Here is a 20462-nt window from a genome sequence, read left to right on the forward strand (position 1 = left end):
CACACACACCTTTGAAAACCACTCGTGGAAAAGACGGAACAAATCTGACCAGGCTTCTACTGGTGAGGGCGCTGGCAGAACTCAGAGCAACCATATCCCCCTGGGGAGAGCTTGGCCTGTTTCAGTTCGCTGGGACTCAGGCCTCGCACTGCTAGGGGGACGGAGACGTACATTTGGCACAACTGTGCCTTGTGACGGCCAGGCTGGCAACAACCCCCGAACCCTCGTCGTCCTTTTTGTTAGATGAGTGAATAATGGTGTCTTCCACTTGTTTAAAAAAAAAAAAAAAAATTCCAACTATTCACTGGTGGCTGTCGAAGTAATTATGTCCTATTATGTACCCGTAAAAAGGAGCCACAGTAAGATTCCATGTAAAATTCTAGAGAACATAAACTAGCGAAGGTACGAAAGAAAGTGACGGTCTATGTGGGAATCCAGGCAGAGGTTACAAGACAAAGGACCTGTGGTGGAGTATGATGGTTTCATGAGCACACATCCAGTAAAGTCTACCAGCAGCAGTTTTGGGTTTTCAAGTACACTTGAAGTCTATCGCATGCTGAGTGGAAATGCTTTTGCGGAAAAATCTGAACATCGGGAAAACCTTGGAAAATTGAAATCTGGCCACCCCACAGGACACAGCTCCGCGTCCCGCTGGCCAGCAACCCCACCGGAGTTTACAAGCTACACTCCGTGGGTCAGAAAGACCACGTGCCCTGCTGCCTTCGTGTCTGCATTTCCAGGAGTTTGGTTTTCAACCCCCCACCCCCAACACCTTAACTGTAGTGCAATAGAACCCTGGCCACAGGAGTGCTGTCAGCTCTATAGGGCCTCAGAATGTCGTCCACAAGGCCCTTACCTGAAATTGGCTGTAAGCCCCCAGGGCATTGGCGTAGGCATCGCAGCCCCTCCACTTTGCAAGTCCCCCACCATTTTGCTGTGTCTGTACCGCACAGCTGGCTCCTACCTGGTGCCTGGAATCCATGATACCAGCCCAGCAGATGTGATGGCACAGGGCTCTGTATTGGGACCTAGAGCACTACTTCTCAACAGCACTGGGGCACTGTGACATCCTATCTGAGAAAGAGAAGCTGATCCTTGGGGCGCCAGGGGGCTCAGTTGGGTAAGCGTCTGACTTCAGGTCATGATCCCATGGTCCATGGGTTTGAGGCCCACATGGGGCTCTGTGCTGACAGCTCAGATCCTGTGTTTCCCTCTCTCTTCCCCTCCCCCGCTCATGCCCTGTCTCTCTCAAAAATAAACATTAAAAAAAAACACAAAACCCCACACCGTTCCTCTCAGGGAAACTTCCAGAGTCAACCACAATCCCGTACATCTGGGACACAAGATTAGTCCCAAAAAATTGGGACTGCTCTTCATTCTATCGTAGGAGGCCTTGTGCCCAAAACTCTAGAGTGAGAGCTACCCTGTGCCATGAAGCCATCACACTGTGAGGCATACAGTGTTTGGGATACACGTGGGAGAAACCTGCACTGACCAACATGAGGGTTCTGGACAGGTTAGAAAGTACAGCCTAGCCCCCTATGCCCCATGGGCTCAGACTGTGGTGAGGATGGGCTCTCGACATGGTGCAGCCCCCGCTCATCCTAAGGCCCTCCTCCCCTGTGAACTTTCTGGTGTCGCAGGAGGTTAGACCTGCGGCTGAAGGCTTTCCCACATTCAGTGCACTCATGAGGTCGAGCGGGGCTGTGGAGTTTCTGGTGGTCGATGAGAGCCGACCGGTGGTGAAAGACTTCTCCACAGCTCCTGCACTGGGGAGGGCTCTCTGCGGTGTGAACTTTACGGTGCTGAGTAAGTTGTGTGCTGTGGCTAAAGGATTCTCCACAGGCACGGCACTCGTAGGGCTTTTCTCCTGTGTGGACTCTGTGGTGTTGAGTGAGGCCAAAGCTCTGGCTAAAAAGTTTCCCACATTCGTTGCACTTGTAAGGCCTTGCCCCGGTGTGAACTCTCTGGTGCTTAATGAGGGTGGAGCTTTGGCTAAAGAGTTTCCCACATTCGCTACATTCATAAGGCTTTTCGCCAGTGTGAATTCTTTGGTGTTTAATGAGGCTGGGGCTTTGGTTAAAGAATTTCCCACATTGGCTGCACTCATAAGGCCTTGTTCCGGTGTGGACTCTCCGGTGCTTAATCAGGTTGGAGTTGGAGGTGAAGAATTTTCCACACTCACCACATTTATAAGGCCGTGCCCCAGTGTGAATCCTCTGATGTTCACTAAGGCTGGAGCTTTGGCTGAAGAATTTCCCGCACTCACCGCATTCGTAAGGCCTCTCTCCAGTGTGAATTCGCTGGTGCCGAACGAGTGTGGGTTTGTTACTGAAGGCTTTCCCACACGCGCCGCACTCGTAAGGCCTCTCTCCAGTGTGGACTCTCCGGTGCTGGACGAGTATGTGTTTGTAGCTGAAGGTTTTCCCACACTCGCTGCACTCATACGGCCTTTCTCCTGTGTGGACTCTCTGATGCTGGGTGAGTCTGTATTTCCGGCAGAAGGCTTTCCCACAGTCACCGCACTTGTAGTGCCTCTGTCTGTGGTGAAAGCGCTCTGTACAGCTGGTGTCCTCAGTGGGTGTCCCCCGACTGTGAGCGAGCTGGGGGAGAAGCCCTGGGCCAGCGGGGATGGGCTTTTGTGGTGGGGGGTGGGTGGCATGGCTCTTCGTGTTCCTTCGCGGGTGTCTTTCTCTACTGTGCTGCTTCTGGTGCTCCTGAGGCTTCCCCCCTGTCCCACACACTTTGTGCCCACGGCTTGCTCCCAGGCTCTTGGCTGGATGCAAATCCCCTTCAGAGTCTGGGCTGCGCACCTTGTGGGGGGACAGATCTGCCTTCGCGATGCTGACCTCTGACACTCCTACGGGGACGCTCTGCTCTGAAGGTGCCTCCTCAGCCCCTGCTCCGTGCCAGCAGCCTGAAAGCAGAGAAGAAATGCTGAGCAGCTCTGGCAGCAGGAGGAGGCAGTTCTGTGCTTCACACGGCAGAGGGGACTCAGCAGGTGAAGACACGAGGACGAGGACGGTGTGTGGTGCAGGGAGGAGAGGCTGGGTCCACAACTCACTTCTGTGGGGAGTGTGTTTTCACCAGGGCCTTGGTGACTGGCGTTCAAGTATTGTTTTAAGGATATGGGCACAGACAGACTGTGTGGCGGGTCAAGCATAGGCCGGGGGTGGTGAGCACAGCAGAAGGAGCAGTGATGTGGGGGAGATCCCAATGAAGGGTAGAAGACAGGTGAGGGAAGGGGGCAGAGTGTCAAGGAAGGGCAGGCAAGATAGGAGAGCCTCTGACCTTGGCATCAGAGCAGTGTTGTGAGCCCGGGACATGTTCCTGTCAGGATCCCCAGCCATTTCACATCCTCTCCCTGTCGCCAACTTCCACGTGCAAGTATCCCCCACTTGGAGGCGTACCCACGTGGTCATGTACCCCGTGTTCTCCCAGCTCCAGCTGGATAACAGGGGACCTAGAAGATGCAAGTCCTTAAGGCAAACTTGGGACAGCTAAGTGGTCAGTGCAGGCCCAAGGCAACCAGCCCCCAAACCACCTCAGGAAACAAAAATGTCCCAGAAACCTTGAGCGAAGGCCCCTCTGAACAGCTGGTGTTGGGGCTGCTTGTGAGGTATCTCCACGCCCCAGCCTCTGTGCCCAGAATGAAGAGGAAAGCCAGGGGCCAGCCCAGGATGTGGGGGTTGGGGGGAGGGCCTTACCCAATGACACAACAAGTGCAAAGACCTCCAGCATCACGTCCCGGTACAGGCGTCGCTGAGCCTCGTCAAGAAGCCTCCACTCCTCCTGGGAAAAGTACACGGCCACGTCCTCAAAGGTCATGGAGCCCTGTGATGATGGGGACAGTTGCGTCCATAAGCAGCCTCTCCTGGTAGGACCCTGTAACTGCCCCGAACCCCAACCTCCAGATTCACTCACTCCCTGCTCCTCATCCTCCACTCCCCCACACTGAGATGCAGGACTCCCATCCCTTTCCTGCAAGACATCTGAGTCCCCCGCATCCTGCCTCCCAGATGTAAGCAGCTGGGGCCTAGCATTCTCTCTCAAGCTCCTACTCACACAGCTGGTCCCCACCATTGACTTGTGTCTGTGTGTCATGCTGAAGAAGTGCTGGGCAAGTGTGATCATAGATCCTAACCTCCAAGGGAAGGGCCTTCCCCACTTGACCTTGGTGCTGGTTTAGATCACATGCAGATCTAAATACCCTTGGTAACATTCTGCTTCTATAGTTATGTTGTGTCTCTTTTAGGTCCTGGGAGGTCCTGTAAGTTCGTCTGATGACCTTCTGAGAGAACCACCACAAGAGCCTGGTTGGAGGGGTGCATACACAGGTGAACAAGTACCAGTCTACTCTACCAACTCACCCCCATTATTGTTCTGATCTCATTTCCACTCCCATGAAAATCCAGCCACCTGTTGGACTTTCCCCTCCCCATACCTCCTTCTACATTCCTGGTAACAACTGTTATGCTGTCTTGTCCATGCACTGTCCACAGCTCTCCTCCCTTGTTCCCCAAGGGCAAGGCCACTATGACCGGAATGTGGCCCCACCATATCAGATCCAGAGTTCAGCCTTGGTGTGGATGTCCTGAGAAGTGGGGGACCAGCTCTCCAGTGGTCACCTATACTTGGAAGTCTCTGAAACATTTGAGAATCAACATGGCCAAAAGAGAATTCCTCATATTCTTACAAAAGCTACTCCTACAAAAAACCATGGAGTCATCTGTGACCCCTCCACATGAGAAAATGCGTTGCAGTTTGTGGGTTCAAGCCTCGCGTTGGACTCCCCAGTGGGTGTATAGGGCCAGCTTGTGTTCTCTCTCTCTTAAAATAAGTAAATATATTTTTAAAAAGAAAATCTGATCACCCTGACTTTACTTAAAACTTTAATGTTTATTTTTGAGAGAGAGAGAGGGACAGTGCATGCAAGTGCGGGAGGGGCAGAGAGAGAGGGAGACACAGAACCCAAAGCAGACTCCAGGCTCTGAGCTGTTAACACAGGGTGCGACACAAGGCTTAAACCCACAACCCGTGAGATCACAACAGAGCCAAAGTCGGATGCTTAACCAGCTCGAGCCACCCAGGTGCCCCTGGTCAGCCCTATGTGAAGCCAAATCCTTCTCCTGCCTCCGCATCTACCAGCTATTTGGCCCAGCTACAACCAGTACCGGCCGATCTAGAGCTTTGACGACACGAGCTCTGTTCATGATCTCCTTGTCTCCCTCTCCCCCACTGTGGAGTGCACTCTAGCCAGGGGCAGCTTCTGAAGACCTGAGCCAGCTGGTTTTCTCCTCTACTCCAGAACTATGTGGCCATCACCCTCACTCTCAGAACAGAACCCCAGCTCAGGCTACACCCCAGGCCTGACTCTAGCCTCCTTGTCCTCTTTTCTCACCAGACATAACAGTCCTAGTGGACCTAGAACATTCCCCTAACCACTCTCATCTCTGTCTCTCCTCCAAAGCCACAGCACCGATTCCTAAACCTAAGACATCCTTTCACACTCACCCCATGACTTGCCACAAGTGGGGATCCCTCTGCATATGACCTCTGACCTGGACTGAGGGCTTAGCTAGAGGCTCTAGACACCAAGGGCAGGAAGGGTGGCAGCAGGAGTTCCAGGACACCTGACACTCACCAGTGCAGGGTCCATAAGTGCTTCTGCTGAAAGCAGAACCTGCAGGAAGAGCAGGGCCACGTTAGTTTAAGTCCCATCGCGGGTATAGACAGAAAAGTGAAACACAGTATTTTTTTTTTTTTTTAATTTTTTTTTCAATGTTTATTTATTTTTTTTGGGACAGAGAGAGACAGAGCATGAACGGGGGAGGGGCAGAGAGAGAGGGAGACACAGAATCGGAAACAGGCTCCAGGCTCCGAGCCATCAGCCCAGAGCCCGACGCGGGGCTCGAACTCACGGACCGCGAGATCGTGACCTGGCTGAAGTCGGACGCTTGACCGACTGCGCCACCCAGGCGCCCAACACAGTATTTTTAGGTACAGAGGAAAGCCAAAGGGGGAAAATCCAGCCTTTATGAAAGAAGGCAGAGAGGGTTCAGTTGTGCCCAAAGCACATGCATCTTGACTTTTCAGGAGAGGGAAGAAAGGAGTGAAAAGGCTGATGGGGTCGTGTTGTGTTGGAGTAGCTGCCCTCAGGCCAGCGAGCAGGAAGAATAAGGGATAAATTATGTCCATGTCTCAGTGTGTTTCCGACCCTTCCATTTTATTCCTTCGTATTCTGCTTCTTCCTGTGCCCAAAATACACTCTTCTCTTCCTGTATCTTGTAGTTTAGTTTAGCCCTAATAGCTGGTCATGAATGTGACTCTTTACACTTCCTTTTCCAGTTTTTCCATAAATGTTCAGAAAGAAATGGTGCAGATATATTCTCCCCCCTGGGTAAGATAACATATCAAACCACCGCTTACGTGATTGTGTGTTTTTGAAGGAGACAGAGCATGGGTAGGGGAGCAGACAGGGAAAGAGACACAGAATCTGAAGCAGGCTCCAGGTTCTGAGTTGTCAGCACAGAGCCTGACACGGGGGTTGAACTCATGAACCGCAAGATCATGATCTGAGCCCAAGTCGGATGCATAACTGACGGAGCCACCCAGATGCCCCATAAAGGGTGAGATCACCCCTAGATTTCATTACAACTGCAAACCCAATAGTACTAAAAGATTCAGAGCAAAGCCAAAACCTTGATATTATGCATGTTATAAACACATGCTTGGTGTTATTGCAAATACAAAAGGACTACACAGTTTTGCTAAAATCCTTGAGTTTTTCTGGGAACAGACCAGGTCATAGCTGCAAACATAAAAATCCCAAGTATTTTAGAACGTGAGAAGCTATTTCTAAAAAGTGACAAGGCTGGGGCGCGTGGGTGACTCAGATGGTTAAGCATCCAACTTTGGCTCAGATCATGATCTTGCAGTTCGTGAGCTAGAGCCCTACTGTGTCAGGCTCTGTGCCGACAGCCTCCTTCGGATCCTTTGTGTCCCTCTCTGCCCTCCTGAGCTCTCACTCTCAAAAAATATTTTTTTAAAGTGACAAGATTGTTGTAAATAAGAATAAACATTAAACATCACTTTAACATACAAGAGTAATTGTTCCAAAAGAGATTAGCACATTATAAAGCTGTTCTAGTAAGAAAACGATTGTCATAGGATTTAGGTTGGAAAAACTACAGAGATCATGAAGTGGGTCATGCATGTGTGCATGGATCTGGATGCTTTAGCGGTGCTACAGAGCATTAAAATAGTAGCAGTTTATAAATGGTTGTGTGACAACATAAAAATTTACACCTCTACTTTAAACGATGCACACAGGGACACCTGGCTGGCTCAGTTGGTAAAGCGTGACTCTTTGAGTTCAAGCCCCAAGTTGGGTATGGAGCCTAATAATCTTTTTAAAAAATGACGTAATTTCAGCTGGACAGGCTTAACTTGGAAGACAAAAAATTATGTCTCTTACAAGTTAGCAGAAGAACAGATTTCTCAAACCAAAGTATCACAATAAAGAATCCCACTACATTGAAACAAAGGGCTCCTGGGGGCTCCTGTTACATTTTGTCATAAAAACTGAAATGACCAGTTACACAGTTGAGCAAAAATTACACAAATTCGTGAACCCTCCCTAATCATTAAATTATTTAAAATTTTAATACTTAGTGAATTAAAAAATCTTGTGTATGTAAATGAGAATTCCAGTAAGCACTTTTTAAAAATGCAAATGTAAACTTAACAGTAATGAACAAAAATAAAGCAAAACTCAGTAAGGCGTGGGGTGCCTGGTCAGACTGTGGCTGACAGGTCAGAGCCTGCCTCAGAGTCTGTGTCTCCCTTTCTCTCTGCCCCTTCACCATTGTGCTCTGTCTCTGTCTCAAAAATAAATATTAAAAAAAAAAAAAACCCCAAAAAACCAACTCAGTAAGGCTGACATCACAAGCCTGACGTTGCCCACTGCTAGTAACACTATAGAAATTAGCTAAATATTGTAAACTATTATATGTATGTAGATTGGTAACGTTTTGAAAACCAATCTGGCATCATAAAAAAAAATTTTTTTACATTCATTTTAGAGAGAGGGAGACACAGAATCTGAAGCAGGCTCCCAGCTATCAGCACAGAGCCCGATGTGGGGCTCAAACTCACAAACCGCGAGATCATGACCTGCGCCGAAGTCAGATGCACAACCAACTGAGCCACCCAGATGCCCCTGGAATCATAAATTTAAACCTACGACTACTTGTGGAAAGTGGGCTATCTTTAATACAGAATGCTAGACAACTGTATGCTTGTATAGCCCAAAACATGTGGCTACAGTACCAGTGTTTATAAATGCAGAAAACCACGGGCAGAAACATAAAAACATTTTGTTTATATACTCATATCCCAGAATACTACGCAGAAAAACGAACAGCTGTACGGTGCTGTGACTGCAGTAACCCATCAATCTTTCATCTAAACTAGGAGGCTGAGGACTTCCCACAGAGGTGCTGAAGCTCTCGGACAATAAAGGGTGCTTGCCTGAGACATGGGACAACAGTTTAACCTTGGAGAGGGCCATGGTGGCCGCGGAAGAACCGCGGAGCTGGGTGCCGGGGTGCTGTCTAAACCCCGGCCAGTGGGAACGCGAGAACGGAGCGGTCGGGCGGCAGGGGGCGCGCTCACACCCTCGCTCACCTTGTCCTCCAATTCGCAGAAAGACGGTGGCCGCGACCAGAGCTACCACCCTCAGCCCCAGCCCGGCCCACGAGCTGCCACTCCATTTGCCCCAGCGGGCTAATGTTTAGAACAGCCCTTGCCGGCTTCCCTCTCCCTGGAACGGATCAGGCTTTGGCGAGCGCAGCTGCACCCCGACGCTCGTGCTACTCGGGAAGAAACCCAAAGGTAAGAGGTTAACAGCAATGAGTACAAGCAATAAGCTCCTGGCCGTGTGCGGGAGGTTAGCACTAATCTTACAGCCGGCTATTCAGCTGCATACGCATTCTGTGCCACTCTCCTCGGGCAAGCGACATTCCAGAATTCGGAAGACCAAGGTAAAGAGGACCCTCGTAAGAACAAAAATATGAAATTTCAATGAATAAGAGCTGAATGAGGGGGTGAGGGCCCAGAGAAACGCAGCATTTACCTGGATGGGAACCGCCACGGCGACCGTGGCACCGCAGTGTTCAGCCCGCACGACAGCCACGCTGAGTCTCCGAGCAGCCGGCCCTGCGCGTCCCCGCTCCGTTACCTTGGGCAGTCCCAGCAACCTGAGCTTCCGAGCGCTGGACAGAACCAAATTTACAAGATGTCGCTGGAGGCCGACGCCGGAAGGCCCGCCTACATGCCGTCCGCTGGGCGGAAGTGCCTCGCTCCTTGAGCCCTCACTGGCCCAGTGTGGCGCACTGCCTTCTGGGTAACGTAGTCCTGATGGAGACGCCAACCTCCGCACGGGTCTCCATCCTGACCTCCGGCAGCTGTCCCGCCGCACCATGAGGGGTGCTGGGAAGGGATGTCTGAACGTTCTGAGGGGGGCTCCGGCTTCTTGGAGGGGGTCACACCCAGATTTATACCATCTTACTGCTTTTCATGTTAGACTGAAACTTTAGAATCAATTGTAGGAGTTTCACTGTTAGAAAAAAGGGCTAGTGATGTCCAACTCTTAACTCCATGCATTCCATTCTTTTTTAGAATTTAACACCCTATCTCAAAAGTGGGAGCGACTTACCACATTGGGACAGCGGGCTTCTGAACACGGAGGCAGAGACAGAGAAGCGGCAGGATTGGATTTTGTGATCTTTTTTCCTTGCTGGGAAGTAAATCTAATTCCACGTGCGACTGCAGTGACAATGCATGGGCACTTGAGACTATCCCAGAAGAAATGAAACTACTGAAATCAATGATGATGTAGCTATTCACCCGTGGCCAAAATAGCTCTTGGCCATCTGCACGAGGTTAGATCTTACTGAAGTCTGAGAAGTGAGGGAATTAAGGCGAGCACAGGCTTACAAAGGAAATCAGAGGTTATGACTAAACCGGGACTTCTTTTTATCGTATTTAAAAATCACTGAGAAATACCAGCTTCAATGAAGCTGTGAAGACATAGCTTTGCACTTGAGGTATCTGTACATCATAACAAATACACCGTAAGTGCCTGTAAGTCAGGGGAGACTGAGGAGCTATATTCCTCAGCAATGCCTGGAATATGGGACAGCTTCGGAGTACAAATGACCCAACTCATGCTGCTGCTGAATGCAAGGATTGCCAGGGCGACTGCCCTACCCCACCCTCGAGTAGACTAGCAGACTGGATAACTACAGATATTCTTTGCACCCCGAGTACAGAAGTCCTATAAACTTTCTGGAGATGCATCATGTAGCAATGCAAATTGAACCAAATCTGGACTGAGAGTTCTTCTTTATCCTCCTATTTCCTCTGAAACACACAAAAGAGAGGCCCCCCAAAACCCGTTCATTCTTTCATTCCATCCGAGTCCAATTCTGTTCTCACCCACAGTGAATACAGTAAATATAGTTTAAAGAATACTTTTAGGGGCACCTGGTTGGCTCAGTTGGTTAAGTGTCTGACTTTGGCTCACGTCATGATCTTATGGTGTAGCTCAGAGCCTGGAGCCTGCTTCGGATTCTGTGTCTCCCTCTCTCTCTGCCCCTCCCCCGTTCATGCTCTGTCTCTCTCTGTCCCAAAAATAAATAAACGTTGAAAAAAAAATTTATTATCACAAAAGCCAGGGGGTGACCAGGGAGTTCCTGTGTGGGGTAACCTACTGGCTAGAAAAATCCATTACAAGTCTCATGAGACAGAGACAATGCCCCCAAAGAAGGGAAACGTTGGGAAACCTCTGTGAGCTGGGAGGTGAAGCCAGCTCAAGTCCCCTTGTCTAAAGTTGGGTGATGTCCCCACCCAAACTGATAGGAGGTAAGGTGTAAGGAATGAGGCCTCACCAACCCTGGTGACTACGCCAGATGAAGAGAGCACAGCAATCTGCTGGGCTCCCTGACACCTGGTAGAAGAGGGATGGCTTCTCGGATAGACCGTGGCAGTGCCACCCCAAGCAGGTCTGAAAGTGGAAGAGTTCATGAAGCCAACCCACATATTTAGCCCGGGAGGTGCAATTCTGGCTGACTTCTAACCTCTCACGATGCTGACATTGTGAACTTCCTGGTGCGCAATGAAGACAGGGTACTGGCTGAAAACTTTACAACATTCACCACACACAGAGTACTCTTCTGGGTGTGTAGGTGTTGCGTGAGACTGAAAGGTCTTTAAAAAATTTTTTGTGTTGTTGAGGATGATGATGGCAGGTGAGAACAAATACCACTCAAATAGATAAAAGGCAAAGCTCTTTGTAACTTACAGCTGGGAACAAGAGAAGGTCAGACAGAACCCAACAGGGGCTTGTAGTGAGGGGCAGTGTGACAGCAAGCTGGAGCTGGAAGGGGCAGTGTATGCGTAGCAAGGTAGGTTTCCCAGGATCCGTGTGGGCTGAATAATTTCTTAGACTCCAGGGCACAGGGGCATCCTTAGCTGTCCGGTACCTGGTTCTGAGGTGTTCAGGCCATCAGGACTGGTATGGGTGAGAGCCTGATATGGGGAGTATTTGGGGGTGTGGAATTAATCAGATACTCCAAAAGGGGAGCTGACTGGCTTCATGCCAGGCTTTAAAGTGGAATTAAGACAGTATTTTATAAAAGTATATATCAAAACACTGTGATTCTGGTATGAGACAGTGATACACATACACCTATGAAATAGAATTCAGAGCATAGAAATAAATTCTCACAGATGGTCAAATGATTTGGACACGGCTGTAAAGGACTTCAATAGGGAAAGTCCAGTCATTTGAAAAGGCGCAGGGAAAACTGGACATACCACATGTGAAAACTGGGGCTACATTATAGCGTTATACAAAAATGAACTCAACATGGATTAAAGACTTACACATGGTTCTCAAACCATGTAACTTAGAAGGGAAGAAAGCTTTCTCACACTGGACTTGACAATGATTTCCTAGACATATAGCACCATACAATGAAAGATAAAAATTGATAAAGTGGACTATATCAAAATTTAAAACGCCTGTGCACCAAAGAAAACAATCAACATACGGGAAATGCACGTATGAGTGAAAATGCAACATGGGGGAAGGGGAGAAAATATTTGCAAATCTGATAGGGGATTAATATCCAGAATATACAAAGGACTTGTATAAAGAACTCATAATTCAATAACAAAGAAAATACATTATCCAATTAAAACATGAGCAAAGGACTTGAATAGATATTTCTCCAAAATAAATATGCTCAACGACCACACATTAATCATTAGAGAAATGAAAACTAAAACTACAAAATATATCCCTAGAATAGCTATTATATATATATTAAAAAAAATCTATATGTTGCAAAGGATGAAGAGAAACTAGAAACTTCACACACGGTGGGCAGGTGCACAGGAACATAAAGTGGTACCAGTATTATGGAAAACAACTGCTCAAAACATTACCATAATACCACATGAATCAACGATTCTACTTTTCTGGGGTAGGTACAAAAGGAATTGAAAGCAAGGTGTCGAAGAAATCTATGTGTGAAAGTTGGAGTTGCGCCTACAAAGCGTCCTACCTTCACTCACCAGTCTCCTTGGTCTCATCCAGGGTGGACTTGTGGCTGCTCCACAGTATGTGCTGTGGCTGAGGCTTCCCATGCTTAGTGCACAGACACCCATTCTGTCCACTTTCAAAGGCCTCCCTGCATCAGTGTCCCCGTGTGGCTACCCACTGCATGGCCGGGGGCAGGAGAAAGACTGCGAAGTCCTTCCCACCCTCCCTCCAGGCCAAGGTCAGATGAACTGTGTGGCCCCTCACAAATGAAGGGCTCTGCTCGTCCTTTATGCCAAGCTTATCTCTATTCTGCTTCGTCTGATTCAGGTGTAGGTCTGCCCCACGAGCATACAGGCCCTGCTCAGGGTAGGTTCCACCCTGTTCAGCCGAGTGCAAAGTGTCTCTCCAGAGCAGGACACACATCTCACAGGGCTGGGCCTCGTGGACTGACGGACCTGGCTTTGGAGTCCTGACCCGTGACGCTCCTATAGACACCTTGCTCTGAAGGGGCCTCCTCGTCCTGGGCTCCATGCCAGCAACCTGTAGGCAGAGAAATATGTTTTAAATGCCAATACTACCCAAAGCAATCTATATATTCAATGCAATCCCTATCAAAATAACACCAGCATTCTTCACAGAGCTAGAACAAACAATCCTAAAATTTGTATGGAAACAGAAAAGACCCCGAATAGCCAAAGAAATGTTGAAAAAGAAAACCAAAGCTGAAGGCATCACAATTCCACACTTCAAGATGAATTACAAAGCTGTAATCATCAAGACTGACAAAGCAGGAAAGAATATCCAATAGAATAAAGAAGACAGTCTCATCAGCAAATGGTGCTGGGAAAACGGGATAGCGATATGAAGAAAAATGAACCTGGACCACTCTCCTATACCATACACAAAAATAAATTCAAAATAGATGAAAGACCTAAATGCAGACAGGAAGCCATCAAAATCCTCGAGGAGAAAACAGGCAACAACCTCTTTGACCTCGGCCATGGCAATTTCTTACTCAATATGTCTCCAGAGGCAAGGGAAACCAAAGTAAAAATGAACTCTTGGGACCTCATCAAAATAAAAAGCTTCTGCACAGTGAAGGAAACAATCAACAAAACTAAAACACAGCCTACAGAAGGGGAGAAGATATTTGCAAAACACCTATCAGATAAAGGGTTAGTATCCAAAATTTATAAAGAACTTATCAAACTCAACACCCAAAAAACAAATAATCCAGGGAAGAAATGGGCAAAAGACATGACTAGACACTTCTCCAAGGAAGACATCCAGATGGCCAACCGACACATGAAAAAAATGCTCCACATCCCTCATCATCAGGGAAATACAAATCAAAACCACCATGAGATACCACCTCACACCTGTCAGAAGAGCTAACATTAACAACTCAGGCAACGACAGATGTTGGCGAGGATGCAGAGAGAGAAGGTCCCTTTTGCACTGCTGGTGGGAATGCAAACTGGTGCCGCCACTCTGGAAAACAGTATGGAGGTTCCTCAAAAAATTAAAAATAGAACTACCCTACGGCCCAGCAATTGCACTACTAGGCATTTATCCACAGGATATAGGTGTGCTGTTTCGAAGAGACACATGAACCCCAATGTTGACAGCAACACTATCAACAATAGCCAAAGTATGGAAAGAGTCCTGTTCATCAATGGATGAATGGATAATGTAGATGTGGTGTGTGTGTGTATATATATATATATATATATATATATATATACACACACACACACACACACATACATACATACAATGGAGTATTACTTGGCAATCAAAAGGAATGAAATCTTGCCATTTGCAACTACATGGGAAGAACTGGAGGGTATTATGCTAAGCGAAATTAGAGAAAGACCAACAGCATAAGAGACAAAACAGATCATCTGAAACGTTAGTCCTCCAAGGAAGCAGTGGAAGGGAAAGGATGAGAGCCGAAAGTGAGAACTGAAATGTTAGTGGGAAAGAAAAGGTATAAATAAGGCGGCCACTGCCCCAGGCATCATTCAGTGATGGACACAGAACAGATGCTCCCTGTGAGGGCCACATTTTTTTGAGCATCTCTTGATGTTGCGGAAGTAACGTTCCTCTGTCAGGTGCCTGGGGCTCTACTATTGCTTAGTGCGAGCAACCACCGGGGCCTGGAAGAGGCGTGTCCAGGGGAAAAGACAGAGAAAGAGAGTACCGGACATCCACCCAGAGTGACCCACACGACATCAACATCCCACCTTCTAAATTTATGAGACCTTCAGAGGAAAGTCTTAAAACAAACCCAATGGTCCCTACAAGTGGTGATGGCACGATCAGTGCCTGAGGTTGCTGGCATAGGCAGGCCCCAAGTACGTGAGCAAGAGGACAGGAAGGCCTGGGGTACCTGACCTTGGACAGGGAAGACAATGCCACCGTAGCCCCCAGGACCACACGGTAGGCATTTCTTTGACCCTCCAACATGCTCAGTCCGCACACGGAACCCAGGCAGTGCAAATGCAGCCGGCCTCCTCATCTGCCGGAGTCTTCTATCATAACACCAAAGTATCCTCGCCCAACTGTTTCTTGCTTTAGCTTAGCCACAGAGACCTGTGTGAGGGTCTCACAATCTCAGAAGCGATCCTGACCTCTCACCACCTCTCGTTCAAAGCCCCAGACTTGCAATGAATCTGGCCGATCCCACTTCCCCCACCCAACTAATCTACCAGTCCAAATAAACAATCCAGGTGAGGGTCACCAGAAAACCTTGCCGAGGCCACAGAAGGGTAACAGGCCCGCCCGCCCTGGTGTCTGACCTTCACTGTGGGCACCTCAACAACCGTCTTATGTCCACTGCCTCCTCAGAAGGCTTTACAACCCTCCACCTCACATGCACATCCCCCCCCAACAGCCCTCCAGTTCCTCCCGTGTTTGTGATCCCCACCCCCACCAGCCTGGCACCCACCTGAGACACAGATTTAGCCCCTCCTTCCCCTACCTGATCCCCAATGGCACTGCCACCATAACACAAAGATGCCCCATACGAAACCAGAAGCACAGCTTTACTGGGGTCCACATGCCTCCCTCCATTGGTGCAGGTGCAGAAGGAGGGAAGCCATGAGAAATGGGTAACCACGGTTAAGGTCCTACAAGTTGAGCTGAACCACCAGGCCTGCTCTGCCCTCCAGCAAAGCAATGTCAGTCTGATGGTCCAAACCGAGCTCCTCAGGGCTCACTGCTGCCTCTTACTAGCCATGTGACTGGAGAAAGACTGACCCTCAGGGAGGTCTGTGTCCTTATCCCATATAATGGGAATAAGACTGTTCCCCTCTCACAGGGTGATACTGATATCACACATCAGTAGCACACTATGTATCAGCTTACAGTCCACAGCATCCAGGGTTTTGTCTATGTTTTCAGTGGAAATGAAGTGGTAGAACTTTAAAAGTTTGGGAGCGTATTTTTCCCACTTTGTAAGTTTTTAAGAGGATGTGATGCATGAAACTTACATCATAAGCAAATGCTTAAAAATAAAGTAACTCTTACACCAATTATTAAGTGTGTGGATAAATTTAAGTAATTCACTGTGCTCATTTCTAGTTGCCTGCCTATGCCTATGTATTTGGAAGAGTGCTGCTTTGTTAGTATTCAAATCAGTAGCTGTTTCATACGTTCTGAAGTTAAGGGGAGCGCTGAAAACTACTAGTCCTCATGCCATCATCTCGGAGGACAGCACGTGGGGAGCCCTGGACTGCACAGCAGAGGGGAGGGGAGGCAGCAGTGCCCTGGTCTGGGGCTCGGCTGACCTTGGTTTTGTTCCACAGGGAGTGCTCTTGAGTGGCTGCTTAGCCTGCAGGGGAGGAGCCACACCAATTCACACCTCAGTCATCCTGCCAACACCTCACCTCATCTGGACCTCCCTCTCTCCACACACAGGCCAGAATTCACCTCATCTCTGAAAGAGAATCAGCGATACACGTGTGTCCCAGGCCTTCCCTACCCCACCGCAGGACCCATCCGAAAGAACCTCAAAACCCTCCTTCTTCAATCTGATCCCCAGACTCTGACCTGATCCAGTCCGAGGTCCCCACCATTTAACATTTATCTCCAGCCCTCTTCCCTCACCTCTAAACCTTCAAGCCCACATGTCTAAGATGTAACTCAAAATCTCTGTGAAACCTGCTCCCTGCACTGACTTCCCCACCTCCTTTCTTTCAAATGTCCAGGCAAAAATAAAAACTTTGGATGGTCTTTCACTCCCTTTTATTCACAGACATGCTGGATGGAGCATGAAATCCTGTTGACTCTTTTTTTAATTAATTAATTTATTTAGAGAGAGACAGAGTACAGAGGGGGAGAGAAAATCCCAAGTAGGCTCCACACTGTCCGTGTGGTTCTCAAACTCAGAACCATGAGATTCTGAGGCGAAACCAAGCATCGAATGCTTAACCAACTGAGCCACCCAGGCTCAGCCACCCAGGTGTCCCTGATCTATCCAAATTCTTACATCTCTCCTCTACTGCCACTCCTCTGGTCCAGCCCCCACCATATAATCTCCTGGAGTCTATTGCCGGGCTGTCCTCCTCGCTAGTTTCCCATTCCCTTTTCAATAATTTTAAACTTCAAATATGGATATGCCCCTAAATTAGGTCCCTGGAACCAATGCCAACAAGTGTGTGCGTGTGTGTGGAGTTGGGAGGAGGTCCCTGGGGTTCCTCACACAACATCAATTCTTAAAAGCCAGAAGGATGTCCAAGAATTCAATTCTGACACTATGTATCAGGAATTAGCATCAGATTCACAGGTTAAGGACCAACAGGTACAGTCCTACAGGACGGTACCCCCACCCTCAACCCCCTGCCATTTCAGATGCCAGCTGCAAGCCCAGGCTGTTACTGGTGCTTCCCACTGACTGGCTATAAATCAGAGGTTCCCAAGACCCCTTCTCCTCAGGTTTAACTGATTTGCTAGAATGGTTCACAAAACTCAGAGAAACATTTTTCTTCCTAGATCACCGATTTATCACAGAAGGGTATTAACTCAGAAACAGCCAAAATGGAAGAGACGCACACGGCAAGGTATGAAAACAGGGCACAGAGTATCCTTGCAGTCTCCAGGTGCACCACTCTCCTCAAATCTCCAGGTGCTTACCAACCCGGAAGCTCTCTGAACCCTGTCCTTTAAGGGTACTTTGGAGGCTGCATCATATAACCATGGCTCATTCAATCACTGGCCACTGGCTATTGGTTCGACCTCCAGCCCATCTCCCTTCTCCCAAGGAGTAGGGTCGGGTAGGGTCGGGTAGGGTCGGGTAGGGTCGGGTAGGGTGGGGTCAGGTTGGGGGGAGGGGAGGGACTTAAAGTTACAACCCTCTAATCACCAGGTTGGTTCTCCAGGCAACCAGCTTAGGTGCTTCCAAAACTCACCCCATTCGTAGGACAAAACACAACTTTACCACTGTCAACACTTAGGAAATTCCAACAGTTTTGGAAGCTATGAGCCAGGAACTATGCACTAAGACCAGATATATAGCAGAAATACATTTTGGTCACCTTAACAAATACGTATTTCTTTAAGTCACCAAATCGCAGCCCGTCCCATCCCCGCCCCTTCACGGATTTCAGCGACTCACGCCGTCCCTGCCAGCGACCCTCCCCCTCACCCCTCGGCCCCGGGTCCCGACTCAGCAGCCCCTACGGGCGGGCGGGACCGGGACCAGAACAAGAACGCCCTCTGCTCGCGCCCTGGGGGCCTGACTGCGGGAGCTAACCGGGCGCTCCTCCATTCTGGCCTCGGCCCTCCGGGCGGGGGCGGACGGCCGAGGGCCCCGGGGTCGCAGCACCCACCTGCACTGGCTTCACGCGCGCGGCCTCCTCCTCCGACCAGTGGGAAGAGCGGGGCGGAACGCGGCAGGCGACGGCAGGGGACGAGGGCGCCTCGCAGCCGCCTCAGCGGCGGGAACATCACCTCCTCTGGAACCTTGCATCCGCTTCGAAGGAACCCAGCGTCCCCAAGACCCTGCACCAGTCAAACGGCCCAAGAACTCGAAGACGCGCAACACCAGGGGAACGCCACCGGAAGTCCCGCCCACAGGCGCCGCTACCGGAATCCATGCTGCGTTTTCATTGGCTCGGCTCTCACGATGGCCTGCCGCGGAGCCTTCTGGGTAGCGTGTGGTTCCCTGGCGGCTCCCCGCCCAGTTGTGGGGAATGAGGTCCCTTCCTGATTTCGGGATGGACGCCGCGGGACAACGTGAGCCTGCCCGGGGAAATGGCGTTCCTGGATTCCTGTGATCCAGCATGGGGTCGCTGACTCTTACAGCGTATACCCAGATTTCCTCTGAGTGCAGTCTAGGCCAAGTGTCCCAAATAGAGGTCTGTTACTACAGACTCTGGGAAGCACAGGAAATTCCCAAAGGCTACACCACCAAAGGGACACACCAGACTATTGTTAAAAAATAAAATTCAACGAGTAATTTTGCAAATCTAATTGGCTTTACTAAATACCTCATCAACAGGCTGCGTCCCATCTAGCAAGTAGAGGGGATCTCCGAGGAGTTGTACAAAACAGAAGATTTTATAGGGAGGAGGTTGGGGGCAGAAAGTTATTAGCAAAAGGATTTTCAGGCAAGGTTGCTTTTCCTTAGGGGGACAGCATGCAGGTGACTTTCATCTTCCTTGCAGCATGGATGAGGGCCCAGGTAGCGGATTACTACATCAGCACTGATCAGAAAATTCCTGACTAACTGGTTAAGTCTACATTTCTGGAGGAGGTTGAAATTGCAATTAGATTAGGTATTAAGCCCCAGTTTGGGGACTCAGCCTACGTGCACCATTTTGGGTCTGTGATTTTCTTTTTTTTTTTTTCTTTTTTTTTTTTTTTAATTTTTTTTTCAATGTTTATTTATTTTTGGGACAGAGAGAGACAGAGCATGAACGGGGGAGGGGCAGAGAGAGAGGGAGACACAGAATCGGAAACAGGCTCCAGGCTCTGAGCCATCAGCCCAGAGCCCGACGCGGGGCTCGAACTCACGGACTGCGAGATCGTGACCTGGCTGAAGTCGGACGCTTAACCGACTGCGCCACCCAGGCGCCCCTGTGATTTTCTTTTTAACTTCATAATAATAATCAGCAGCCACTCATATTGATTGCCAAATACATGTCAACTGTTTTATGACCTTCAATATGCAAGGTGAGGGACGAGAAAGAAAAAAACCCTAGACAGGGCATGAGGGGGAGTTGGAGAAGGGATATTTCTCTGGCCTGGATAATCAGTGTTCAGACTGTGTTCCAACCTAGCAAGTGACACTTTTATTGAGATAATACTTAATACTTCATTTCTTAGATATGTTCCATTTCTTTTTTTTTTTTTTTTTTTAATTTTTTTTTTTTCAACGTTTATTTATTTTGGGGACAGAGAAAGACAGAGCATGAATGGGGGAGGGGCAGAGAGAGGGAGACACAGAATCGGAAACAGGCTCCAGGCTCTGAGCCATCAGCCCAGAGCCTGACGCGGGGCTCGAACTCACAGACCGCGAGATCGTGACCTGGCTGAAGTCGGACGCTTAACCGACTGCGCCACCCAGGCGCCCCGATATGTTCCATTTCTTTTGTTAACCTTAAAAGTGCCAATTATTTTGCCAGCAAAAGATGGGTTTGAGACCAGCTGAGAATTGTAACCTGGTACAAGCAAGATTTGGCAAAGCCATAGGCAAGTCTGGAGAACAAAGAAGGAAACCTCTCTTTTACAGAGGAAGGGAGTTGGGCAGAGACGTTATAAACTAAAAGTCCATCGGAGTAAACTGGGAGTTATAAATGTAATGGCTTCTCATTATCTGAGCTATGACTGCCTCTCATTGGCTGGGCTG

The 20462-nt window shown here is 49.0% G+C and overlaps 2 protein-coding genes across 4 annotated transcripts in view; both read right to left on the bottom strand.

Annotated features, from left to right (window-relative positions):
* Window positions 1-20462, bottom strand: part of LOC125152410 (zinc finger protein OZF-like) — a 516059-nt gene that overhangs the window by 420425 nt on the left and 75172 nt on the right. The gene's annotated exons all lie outside the window — the stretch shown is intronic.
* Window positions 525-18632, bottom strand: LOC125152412 (zinc finger protein 548-like). Of its 3 annotated transcripts, XM_047834289.1 has the most exons (5): window positions 18442-18632; window positions 12643-13150; window positions 5645-5683; window positions 3708-3834; window positions 525-2917 (listed from the first exon to the last, which is right to left on the bottom strand). In XM_047834289.1, exons 2-5 carry the CDS (start codon window positions 12733-12735, stop codon window positions 1605-1607), a joined length of 1572 nt encoding a protein of 523 aa, XP_047690245.1. In that variant the 5' UTR covers window positions 12736-13150; window positions 18442-18632; the 3' UTR covers window positions 525-1604. The 3 variants fall into 3 exon arrangements, with proteins under 3 accessions (XP_047690245.1, XP_047690243.1, XP_047690244.1); XM_047834287.1 differs by lacking the exons at window positions 12643-13150; window positions 18442-18632 and adding an exon at window positions 9137-9499; XM_047834288.1 differs by lacking the exons at window positions 5645-5683; window positions 12643-13150; window positions 18442-18632 and adding an exon at window positions 9137-9499.

This window comes from Prionailurus viverrinus, chromosome E2 (genome assembly GCF_022837055.1).
Source record: "Prionailurus viverrinus isolate Anna chromosome E2, UM_Priviv_1.0, whole genome shotgun sequence".
Lineage (NCBI taxonomy): Eukaryota > Metazoa > Chordata > Mammalia > Carnivora > Felidae > Prionailurus > Prionailurus viverrinus.

Excerpts from the sequence above, each read along its gene's own strand:
- LOC125152412 (XM_047834287.1), bottom strand. The coding sequence starts at position 9,484 with ATGGTGCGGCGGGACAGCTGCCGGAGGTCAGGATGGAGACCCGTGCGG. Across the intron at positions 3,835-5,644 it reads CACTTATGGACCCTGCACTG|GGCTCCATGACCTTTGAGGA; the intron begins GTGAGTGTCAGG and ends CCATCATCACAG. Across the intron at positions 2,918-3,707 it reads TGCACTTGTTGTGTCATTGG|GCTGCTGGCACGGAGCAGGG; the intron begins GTAAGGCCCTCC and ends CTCTGCTTTCAG.